The sequence below is a fragment of the Rhinatrema bivittatum genome, chromosome 1, assembly GCF_901001135.1.
Source record: "Rhinatrema bivittatum chromosome 1, aRhiBiv1.1, whole genome shotgun sequence".
NCBI classification, from domain to species: Eukaryota; Metazoa; Chordata; class Amphibia; order Gymnophiona; family Rhinatrematidae; genus Rhinatrema; species Rhinatrema bivittatum.
In genome coordinates this window covers 485,703,317-485,715,434 of record NC_042615.1, presented here as the reverse complement: position 1 = coordinate 485,715,434, position 12,118 = coordinate 485,703,317, and the positions used below count along the sequence as shown (strand labels likewise).

Here is a 12,118-nt window from a genome sequence, read left to right as displayed (position 1 = left end):
CCTTTCAAAAGCCAGGCCGCTAGACAAAAGCGATCTGCCTGGTCAAAAAACATAGGCCCTTGACGAAGCAGATTTGGCAGATAGCAGAGTCTCAGGGGACATCCAGCGCGAGATTGACCAGGTCCGCGAACCACGTACGCCTGGGCCATTCCAGCGCCACTAGAATTAGCTTCCCTGGATGTACCTCTATCGAAGAATCTTGCTAACTAGAGGCCAAGAAGGGAAGACATACAGGAGATAGAGGTCGGCCAGGGGAGCATCAATGCATAGACTCTCTCTGCACCGGGCTCTCTTCTGTGACTGAAGAAGCGAGGAGCTTTAGCATTTTGGGGTGTAGCCATCGGGTCTAGGTGAGGAGGGCTCCACTTGCACGAGATGAGGCCCATCGCTTGGTCGGAAAGCTCCCACTCTCCAGGATCTATCATTTGCAGACTTAGGAAATCCGCCTGTATGTTGTCTGTTCAAGTGATGTGAGATGCCGCCAGAAGGGCAAGCTGCCGCTCCACCCAGGTCATGAGTAGCTCCACTTCAGCCGACACTGACTCTTGGTGCCACCCTGACTGTTGATGTAGGTCACCGTCGTCGCATTGTCGGACAGGACTCTGACCGCTCGGTAGTGTAGAAGAAATTTGCTGCTGCGGACTGCCGTGAGGACCGAGCGCAGAGTCTCCATCCAGAAAAGCGGGACTTTGAGCGCTCTGTTCACCCTCCTGAGGTCAAGGATCGGCCAGAAGGACCCCTCTTTCTTGGGAACCACGAAATAGATGGAGTATCGCCCTTTTGTCCACTCGGCTTGTGGGACGGGAACAATAGCCCTGAAGGAAATCAGCGGGTCAAGAGTATGGCGAACGATCTGCAACTTGGTGCGAGAACTGCAAGGGGAGACCACGAATAGGCGGAGAGGCCGAGCAAATTCCAAAGCGTAGCCGTGCTTTATGATGTTTAAAATTCACCGATCGGAAGTTATTCTGGTCCATTCCTCGTAAAATTGGAACAACCACCCCCCTCTACACAAGGAACCGAGGGATGGGCCGGCCACATTTCATTGAGAGGACTTAGATCCAAGCGATGCAGGAGAAACTCCGTCGTGGGAGGGCAGACAACCCCTAAAGGAAGAGGTCCACGTCTGTGGCCTGCCCCTGGGCTGCCTCTGGCCCGCAGACTGCGCCCTGCTCTGCCGAAATCTCAGTTGCCCCCAAAAGTGAGAGCGGGCCGGCGGGAAGTCTCTGGAAGGCTTAGGCCTATCCTCCGGGAGTTTGTTCTCCCCCAGAGACAATCATCTGCTTCAAGTCTTCACCAAAAAGAAACTTCCCCTTGAACGGCAGAGCACTTAACTGGGCCTTGGAAGAGACATCTGCCGCTCAGTTGTGGAGCCAAAGGAGCCGCCTCGCGGATACTGCAGACGCCATTGTCCGGGAAGAAGTTCGTAGAAGATAGTGTACAGGGCATCAGCTCCATACGCAACCGCCGCCTCCAAGCGCTCCGCTTGCGCCGAATCCTCAGGGGAAGGTCTCTGGAAGTTAACAAATGTTGCACCCAGTGGAGGCTCACTCAGAGCATGAAGCTACTGCACACGGCCGCTCGGACACAGTGCTGAGAAACTTCTAATATCCATTTGAGAGAACTTTGAGTTTTCTATCTTGGAGGTCCTTGAGGCCGCCGCTTCAGCCATGGGAATAGTAGTCCTTTTAGTCACTGTTGTCACTGAAGCATTCACTTTAAGAAACGTCAACAGCTCCAAGGTCTCTTCGGGCAAAGGATAACGTTTATCCATAGCCCGACCCACTCGCAGCCCAGCCTCAGGCACATCCCACTCATGAGTCATCAACTCCTGGAACATAGGATGAAAAGGAAAGCTCTTCGCTGGGCCCCGCCAGAACCGGGACGGAATCCTGGGGAGTACTTCCCACGGGAGCTCTACCCCAAGTTCCGATAGGACCCAGGGGCTAAGAGGGTTCAATTCCTCTCTGTGGAATAGACGAACTACCTTCGGGTCGTCGCCTTCCAGGTGAGTCGCTTTCCCCTATTCGCTACATTTCGTGTTCCTTGTAAAAGGATGTGATGTTCCCAACGAATGTCGGCCTAGAAAAACTTTAAATAAATCAATCAATCCTCTGGTTCTGCCCTCGGAAGCGGAGCAGGAACCGGGAGTGGGTCTGGAGTCCCAGCGCCAGCAACATCAGGGAGGAGCCCCGCAGCTTCGCAACGCAAAGGGAGGTCTGGGAGTCTAGGCATTTAGAAAGCTTCTGGGGAGGCTGCTCAGGGCGACCCAGAAGCGAAGTTTCAGTTTGTTGAGCCTGGGTGGGAGATCCCCTTCCCCCGCGGCTATGGCCAATGCTGCTTAAGTATTCAAAATGGCCACTGTTCCCGAGCTGAGTGGGAATGGAGTGGCTGGAGGCTCATGAGGAGCAGATCTTTTAAGTGCCATGCAGGCCTTAGAGGGAAACTCTGGTCCCCAATCTGAACTGCCTTCTCCGCTGGAGAGGCAGCGGGAACAGAGGCCTGTGCGTGAGGCGCGCAAAGCCGACTCTCCACAGGCCACACAACATGTAGGACTCGGCATCGGGGGACCCCGGAGAGGCACCGGTGAGAGAAGAAGAGTTGCGGCTAAATCACAGCATCGGAGAAAACCGGCCAGCAGAGGAGAAAAAATGCTGGTAAGCTACCTGGAGCCCGGAATTAAAAACAGCCACAGCAGCCGCACAGAACAAAACTCAGAGAAAGGCTGACAGGCTACTTCTTTACTTTCTTTTTTTTTTTTTTAAGCTGGCCGGGGATACTAGGGGAAGGGAGGGACTGGACCACTGGTAATTCCGCCCCCAGGCGCCTTACCTCTTAGGAGCTCCGCAGGGTCACCATCCCCAGCTGCTCAAACCTGCTACCAGGGGGGATAGTCCTACTAGGATCTGCTTACCCCCTGGGAGGATATGCTTTGTCCTGCTTGATCCTCCATATAATTTTCTGTTCGACTTTTAAATTTAAAATTATTTTCGTTTTTTTTTTTTTTTAAAGAGATTGCCTTAACCCAAACAAAAGGGCAAAACCACAGGGTTTGCCACCTCTTATCTGCTGGAGACAGAAATACTGATGAGATGCAGGTGGAACTCCAGGTTAAGAGGGGGTGGCTCTTCAAGTTTTTCTGTCTCCATCTGCTGGAAGGGAGGCATAACCCCACAGTCTGGATTGATTCGGGTACGTACAGGAAAATGTTAGCATCAATTTTGGCTAAACGCCTTGATACAGTCACTCCCCACCTAATTGCTGATGACCAAACTGGATGTGTCAAGAATAGACATGGATTTACTAACATTCGTAAGCTTTTGGAAGCTATAGATTTGGGGAATCGATTTAACCCACAAGATTTAATAAGAACATAAGAACATAAAACGCTGAAATAGTGTTGTTCAATGGCCTTGTATGTTTTGGGTACTGCAAAAGTATGTTATTACCCCAAATTTCATATCATGAATATGGTTATTATATACTGAACTCTCTGCTAGTATTTTGATAAATGGCGAAATGTCCAAAGCCTTTTTGTTGGAATGTGGGACTAGACAGGAGTACCCTCTGTCACCTTTGCTCTATATTTTAACAATGGAACCTTTGGTTATTAGTATCAGAAGCACATCAGAAATAGAAGGGTTTCACTTAGGTCGTAAGGAACATAAAATGTCTCTTTGCTGACGATATGCTTCTATTTCTTAGGTGTCCTCCGATATCTCTCCCAAAACGTATGAGTGTGATAGGCAATTTTAGACTTTCTGCGGGCTTGAAAATAAATTTTTCAAAATCAGAAGCTTTTCCAATCTAGTCTAAATGCAACAAGAATGGAAAGGGGATTTTCCTTTAACAGAGCGATTGGGCTGTATTAAATATTTGGGAATTTGGGTGCCCAGGGCCTTGTCCACTTTGTATGAACTAAATATTGTCAAATTCATTTTTTCCTTTAAAGAACAGTTTTTGCTGTGGAAAGATCTTCCCCTCTCATTGTTTGGGTGTTGCGCACTCTTTAAAGTGTCTGTTTCCCTAGTTGTTATATAAGTTGCACATGCTACCTGTCTAAGAACTAGAGATGTAGCCTGCTTCTGCTCCACTGTGGGTTATTTTATTTGGTGGGGTAAAATTTCTAAAATAAGCTTTTGCTCCCTTATGTGATCTAAAAAGTTTGGAGATTTGAAGCCCTCCCACTTCCATTATAATGCTGCTTGTCAATTCCACTTCTGCTGGGAATGGTGCAGAGAATAGTATAGATTTGAAGCTCCTGTCCTGATAAAGCAGAGTTGCTTACCTGTAACAGGTGTTCTCCCAGGACAGCAAGATGTTAATCCTCACAGATGAGTGACATCATCAGATGGAACCCTGTCACGGAACACTTGACAAAGTTTCTAGAACTTTGACCGGCTCACTGAGCATGCCCAGCATGCCACTAACCCTGTGGCCACACAAGGTCCCCCTTCAGTCTTGTTTTAAAGCAAAAAGTACGAGCAAAAACTAAAATAATAAAACATAGGCGAACCCAATTCTGCGGGGTGGGGGGCAGGTTTTGTGAGGACTAACATCCTGCTGTACTGGGAGAACACCTGTTACAGGTAAGCAACTCTGTTTTCTTCCAGGACAAGCAGGATGGTAGCCCTCACAGATGGGTGAATAGCGAGCTACATGCTGCCTGAGAACATAGTGAACCAACCAGCACCCAAAAATGTGCAACAGGCACAACAGGGGTGCTGTTGGTAATGAAGGGCAGCCTAAAATTCTCAGTGGGCTGTAGGTAGGAAGAGTTGGGTTCCTAAACTGGAAACAAATTACGCAGTACAGACTGGCCAGAAACGCTGTCCTGCCTGCCAGTTTTGTCCAGACAGTAATGAGCTGCGATGGTATGGAGAGAGCTCCAAGTTGCAGCTCTGCAGATGTCAGCAATGGGCACTGAACGGAAATGTGCTACTGACGTTGCCATGGCCCTGACTGAATGCGCTTTCACACGTCCCTCTAGTGGAAGGTCTGCTTGCTGGTAGCAGAACGCAATACAGTCTGCCAACCAGGTGGACAGGGTCTGCTTGCCCACCGCAACTCCGAGTCTATTTTTGTCAAAGGAGATAAAGAATTGGGTGGTTTGCCTATGGGCTGCAGTGCGGTCTAAATAAAACACGAGTGCATGTTTACAGTCCAAGGAGTGCAGAGCCCGCTCATCTGGGTGTGAATGAGGCCTCGGGAAAAAAGGTGGGCAGTATTACGGATTGATTCAAATAGAAATCAGTCACTACCTTTGACAAGAATTTAGGGTGAGTGCGGAGCAGTACCTGGTCATGGAGATATCTTGTATAAGGTGGGTACGTTACCAGTGCCTGTAGCTCACTGACTGCGAGCAGATGTTATCGCCACTAGGAAAATAACTTTCCAAGTGAGATGTTGTAACTCGCAGGAATGCAGGGGCTCAAAGGGAGGCCACATAAGCTGTGCTAGCACAACATTGAGGTCCCAGGCCGCAATTGGGGGACGTAGTGGAGGCTTCAGCTGTAGTAAGCCTCTCATAAAGCGCCCTACAAGGGATTGCGCCGAAATTGGGGCATCTCCTATTCCGTTATAGTAAGTGGCTATGGCACTGTGGTGTACCTGGATGGAGGAAGTCTGGAGGCCAGACTCCGAGAGGTGCCAGAGGTAGTCCAGGAGCAGGGATCTAGACCTTTTGGCGTGCACCACAAGGAGAACCTCTTCCACTTTGATCGGTAAGATTTCTGAGTAGAAGGATTTCGTGAAGCTACGAGGAACTGGGAGACATTAGTGGAAAGGTCAAGGGATTGTAAAATCAACTTTTCAACATCCAGGCTGTCAGAGACAGAGACTGGAGGTTCGGATGGCGTAATGTGCCCTGGTTCTGCGTTATGAGAGTTGGTGCTGTGCCCAGGCAAAGAGGCTGCTGGACAGAGAGGTCACGAAGAATGGGAAACCAGACCTATCGCGGCTAATATGAGGCTGTGAGGATCATCGAGCCCCGGTCCTGACATAACTTCACGAGAGTCTTGCTGATGAGTGTAAATAGGAGGGTACGTGTACAGCAGACCCGTGCTCCATGAGTGGGCGAAGGCATCCATCATTGGTGTCTTGCGGCTGCTTTGTAAGAGCAGAATCTGTCCACTTTGCGATTGTGAAAGGACGCAAAGAGGTCGATGTCTGGTTGATCCCACTGATGTAAAATTATGTTTGCTACAGAGTGATCTAGGGACCACTTGTGGGGATGAAAGGTCCAGCTAAGACAGTCTGCCATCACTTTCTTTGTGCCCGCCAGGTAGGTGGCTCGCGACAGAGCCCAGGCCCAAATCTATGCTGCCTCCTGGCAGAGCAGGTAAGAGCCTGTGCCCCCTTGTTTGTTAAGATACCACATGGCTACCTGGTTGTCTGAATCAGGACTACTTTGTTGGATAGGCAATCCTGGAATGCGAATAAGGCATACCGTATCGCCCGGAGTTCCAGAAAATTGATCTGGTGGTCCACTTCTGTCTTGGTTCAAACTCCCTGTGTTTGCAGTCCGCTGACATGGGCTCTCCAGCCTAGGTTGGAGACATCTGTGGTCAACGTTATTTGAGGTTCTGGTGGTTGGAAGGGTAGTCCTTTGTGTAAATTGGACTCCCATGCCCACCAAGCCAGGGATTGTTGAAGCTGGCTGGTTATCTGGACAACATCTGAGAGGTGTTGAGTGGCTTGGGACCACTGGGATTTCAGGGTCCATTGCGTCATTCTCATGGCAAGACGAGCCATTGGGGTGATGTGGACTGTGGATGCCATATGTCCCAGCAAGGTTAGGAGCAGACGAGCCGAGGCTGTCTGACGACGTTGGATTGCCCTGGCCATGTTGGATAGTGTCTTCGTGCAGTCCTTGGGGAGGAACGCTCTGGCCATGGTGGTGTTTAGGTCTGCTCTGATGAAAGATAGCTGGTGTGATGGAGTTAGATGGGATTTCGGATAATTTATCAGAAACCCCAACGACTGGAGCAGCTGTATGGTAACATGGAGAGAGTGAAGTGCACCTTCTATGGATGGACTTCTGAGGAGCCAATCGTCTAGATATGGGTAGACATGGACGCTTTTGCATCTCAACTGTGCCACCATGACTGCCAGACACTTTGTGAACACTTGGGGTGCTGAGGCAAGGCCAAACAGTAGTACTCTGTACTGAAAATGTTTGCGTCCCACTACAAATCGCAAGTAGTTGCGATGAGGAGGAAAGATTGCAATATGGGCGTAAACATCCTGAAGATCTAGAGAGCAGAGCCAATCTCCTCGCTGCAGAAGTGGGCGCATGGTGCCCAAGGAAAACATTCTGAATTGCTCCTTGCGGAAGAATTTGTTTAAGGCCCGGAGATCCATGATAGTACATATGCTGCTGGTTTTTTCGGGATTAGAACGTATCGAGAGTAGAACCCTCTTCCTTGCTGCGTCTGGGGAACTGGTTCTATGGCTCTGGACTGCAGTAGGGTAGAGAGCTCTGTCTCGAGGAATACTGTGTGATCGCTCAGGCTCCACACCGGGACGGGTGGGGAGTTTGGGGGCACAGTAAGGAAACTGAGATAACAGTGGGTTACGATAGACAGCACCCATCAGTCAGTGCTGACTGAGTGCCATTTGTTGGCGAAGAGGCACAGGCAGCCTTCTCACCGGTAAACTGGTTGGGGGGTACAAGGGAGGGTGTCTTCTGCTCTCTAGACAGGAGTCAAAATCCCACTGCAGGTCCATTCTAGAGGGCTGGCTGTGTTCTAGGGGTTCTGTGCTGATGAGGTTGGCCTCTATGAGATGGCCGGGCTGCCAGGGTACGGGATGCAGGAGGGTAATACCTACGTGGCCTATATATTTGTTTCCTGGTTTCCCTTTGCATGCCCCTTCAGGTTGCAGTAGGGGTATCTGAGGCGACAGTGGACAGTTAGCGCAGGGTTTCGTGATGATCCTTGAGCTGCGCTACTGCTTCTTGGATCTTGACTGCAAAAAAATTGTCTCCTGTGCAGGGGAGATCAGCCAATTTGTCATGCACCTCTGAGCGGAGGTCAGAAGCTTTAAGCCAAGCCCAGCACCTGCCACTAATTCCGGTTGCCGAGACTCTAGATGCAGTTTCAAAAGCATCGTAGGCTGCTCTGACCTCATGCTTTCCAGCCTCCAATCCATTTTACAGGATGGAGATCAAGCCCTCTTGGAATTGTTCAGGCAGGGTCTCTGAGAATTCCTGGACTTGCTTCCAGAGATTCCTATTATATTGGGTCATGTAAAGCTGATAAGCCGCTATACAAGCAGTTAGCATTGATCCTTGGAACACCCTGCGGCCTAAGGTGTCCAACGTCTTTTGCTCCCTTCATGGTGGGCAGAGGAATGAGGGCGGGATCTTTTGGCTTTCTTTTGAGCCCATTCAACTACTACAGATTGGTGGGGCAATTGGCTTTTCTGAAAACCTGGGGCTTGCTGTACCAGGTATGTGGCATCAATCTTTCTATTAATTGGGGGCTCAGTTCCTGGGTGCTCCCAGAGACAGTGTAAGAGATCCAAAAGAACCTCATGCACAGGAATTGCCATTACCTCCTTTGGAGCATCCACAAATTGTAGAACTTCCAACATTTTGTGCTGGGCGTCCTCCTCAGTCTGCAATTGGAAAGAGATAGTTTTGGATATTTCCTCAACGAAACTAGCGAAAGAGAGGTCTTCTGGAGGGGAACGGCGCCTTTCTTCTGGGGACGAAGGCTCAGAAAGAAGTACCTCAGAAGCTTGTGAGGAGTGTTTGGACGAAGCATCATCCCATGGGTCATAGGGAGGCTCCCCTTCACCTACTGGACCTCCAGATGGAGGAAGAAATCCAAACCCAAGAGGGCGGGAAGGTAGTGTTGATGGACGATGAGGCACCGAAATAGGTGGCACCGGTATTGAAGCTGGCTGTACCGGCACAGATGCTAATGATGGGCATCGATGGATTGAGACCTGAGTGTCCTGGCATCAGCTCCGTCAGTGGTTTTTGAGGAGATGGGCCTGCATCCTCTTCCTTCTGAAGATACCGGTATCGAAACAGAGGTAGGGATTGGCGGTTGGCTCGGTGGCAAGGTACCCGATGGAGCGGGTATAGATGGCAAGGCACTGATGAGGGTGTCTAAGTGCTTGAGGAGCGGAGCCAGCATCGAAGGTGCCGGTTCCGGCGGAGGCATGGGAGCTGGCGCCGGTGGCGACTGGAAGCCAGGAAGAGCATTCAGCACTTCCTCTTGGACCATCCAGTCCAATTCCTCCCGAAAGGGTGTCGTGGATGGCACGGCACCTGGGGTAGGAGGCAGGCTAGGCTTCATCGGAGCGTCCACAAGGGTATGTGGAGGCTCGGTGCCCGGCACCAGTATTGGTGGGGAAAGCCTTGGTGTCCCGGTTCTAGAGGAGGATGGGGGCTCCTCTCCCCGGGCCCTCTGCGGAGGCAGCCGATGCCGGTCCGGTGTTGGCAGCAGATGGTGATTTCCGATGCCGATGTTTCCCTCTGTGCTTGGCCCGGTCCTTCTCCGGCGCAGAGGACGATGATGCAGATGTTTTAGAATGGGTCGACGTTGGTGATGGACGGTCACCCAACTCCTTTGTCCTTACGAGGCGTTGATGGAGAGGGGTCTGAGGAAGATGGGTCCCCTCAACTTGGCCTTAATGGAGGTCGATGGAGATGTGCTTGGAGGCAAACAAGTGTTCCATGTTATCTAGTCGGGCGAGCTGACCTTTGGGGGTCATCTGTGCGCAATTTGGGCACCGGACGTCGTGAGAGGCCCCGAGACATAGCACACAAACTTCATGAGGGTCCATTATGGATCTAGTCCTCGGACACTTGGGGCACTTGCGGAAACCGGTCGCCATGTTGCAAAAGTTTGGCAGAGCGTGGTCAGTGGCTGTTGGGCACCAAAAAGTACACCGCCGGGAACGGAACACGAATATGCGGTACTAACTTTTTGACGATGGAGGAGTTCGATGCGTGATGTGGGACCCCGGTGACAGGTTGAATGATGAAGAAAAACTGAGTTTTCCCGTGAGGAAAAGTGTGAGATCTCTCTCAGAGCTCCTAGACCCGCGAGGCAACTGCTGCGCGGAAAAAAAAAGAGACTGAAGGGGGACCCCGTGTGGCCACAGGGTTAGTGACATGCTGAGCATGCTCAGTGTGCCAGTCAAAGTTCTAGAAACTTTGACAAAAGTGTTCCGTGACAGGGCTCCATCTGATGATGTCACCCATCTGTGAGGACTACCATCCTGCTTGTCCTGGGAGAAAATTTCATATCCAATTTCAACAATTAATCTGTTCCATACTAGAGATACATCCCTATCTCCAAATGACAGATATGTTTTAATTAGACCTGTGTTGCTGGCTTGGAGGTTTTTATCTAAGTTTAAAATTATTTCATTATTGACGTTTAAATGTATTAGACTAAGGAATTTTACTTCCTGCTCATTCTGTTTCATTGTAAACCGGTTTGATATGCATTTTATGCAGGAAAATCGGTATAAAAAAAACTTAAAATAAATAAATAAAATAAATAAGTAGTGGGATATTAATCCTTATGCTACTGAACAGATAGCGCTTGTGGGAAACTCTGAACTTTGTCCTCGTCTACAAATTTCTGTCTTCAAGCTAAGGAAGCAGTGTGGGTTGACAAATATTGATAGTCTGTATAGTACAGAACAAGGTGCTCAGTTTTCATTTGAATTAATATCCTGATACTCTTTCAGTTCTAGGCAATTTTATATGTATTTGCAAGCCAGGCATTATGCAAGTGATGTAATCTCTCAGGCATCAAACATTTTCTCAAGACTCGTTTATTTAAATAAAAATCCAAGCAATTCAACAATTCTTTGTCCTTTTGGTACAACCTGCGTTTTACTATCGAGACTCCCTCCTTACTCTCTGCTCTTGCCAGGTCTTGGTCATCAGCAATTGGAGCTGTTATAACAGAGAAACAAATTATTCATTATTTTGATATATTTATGTTATGTATACTCAGCATTTTCTGTATGTTTTATTTGTACATCGCCTAACCCCATTTAGGCGATTAATAAATTTGAATAAAAGATAAAGATACAAAGAACAACCATTGATGACAAACTTCAGTAAATGCAATTCAAAATACTGCATATGAACTACATAGACGTGATCCAGGCTTGTAAAATGAACCTCAGAGTCTGATACTTGTATTAAATGCCACATACATAGAGGCTCCTTTTTGCACAATTTTTTTGTCCTGTACTTTTCCCTATTTGGTATATAATTTTCAACATGATTGAGAGGATAATTAGCCGTAAACCTTTCTGTGGCGACATTTTGCTCTAGGGATCTGTGTGTGCTTTTCCCGGTATTTCTACACATCAGAATATGTTAGAATCCTGCTTTTACTGGCAAAAGTATGCATTTTGTCTAAATGGATTAAACCTTATAGTTCTGTTAGTTTGATGTGGTATCAAAAATTGGCTAACAGGATGCTGGTAGAGCGCCGCAACACCATACATGTTCGTAAAACTGTGCATATAGATCACATGCAACTGTAGAGAGATATAAAAGTTATTACCTCAAAAATTACAAAGTTCCTTAGGATTTAGTGGATACTCTAATATATGGTGAACTTATCCTTTGGGCTCACAGGGCTTGCAATGTTTTGGGAAAGCCTCTCTGTTTATTATAATCCTTTATTGATCCATGTACGTTCACCAAAGCTTCTTGTATCTATCACTTTTGGATAGTTGGTATGAATATATGAGTGTCTGGGGGTGAATGATATGGAAGCAGTGGTTGGGGATGGAAAATTAAAAATGTGTAGCAATGACATTGTTAGAGAATAGTGCTTTAAGTTTAATGAATTACAAGGTTTGATGTATTTGTATAAATCACCTACTGTTTTTAAATATGGTGACTTTGTTCATGTTCTAAGAACATTATTGCATTACCTGTTATGGGTCATTTCCTATGTGAAGAAATAAAAGTTTTAAAAAAAAAAGGGAGAAGGAGCAACCACAGAGACTTGGAGTACATACTTACTGTATCCCCAAGCTGCCAGCCTGTTTCTGCTGCTGATCTGACTGCCAGAGAGGATGGGAGACAAAGGAAGGTTAGCCTTAACGTGATAATAGTTTTTACTAATGG

At 48.2% G+C, this 12,118-nt stretch overlaps 1 protein-coding gene across 5 annotated transcripts in view; it reads right to left on the bottom strand.

Moving 5' to 3' along the window:
• WNK3 (WNK lysine deficient protein kinase 3) overlaps nt 1–12,118 on the bottom strand; it is a 463,548-nt gene that overhangs the window by 103,897 nt on the left and 347,533 nt on the right. Inside the window, exon 21 of one of the 5 annotated variants that reach the window (XM_029607849.1) lies at nt 10,796–10,924. The exons of the other annotated variants lie outside the window; for them this stretch is intronic. Coding sequence (XP_029463709.1) covers nt 10,912–10,924 — 13 coding nt within the window. The 3' untranslated portion in view covers nt 10,796–10,911. Of the gene's footprint in view, nt 1–10,795; nt 10,925–12,118 lie in introns of those variants that run through there. 5 annotated transcript variants of the gene reach the window in all.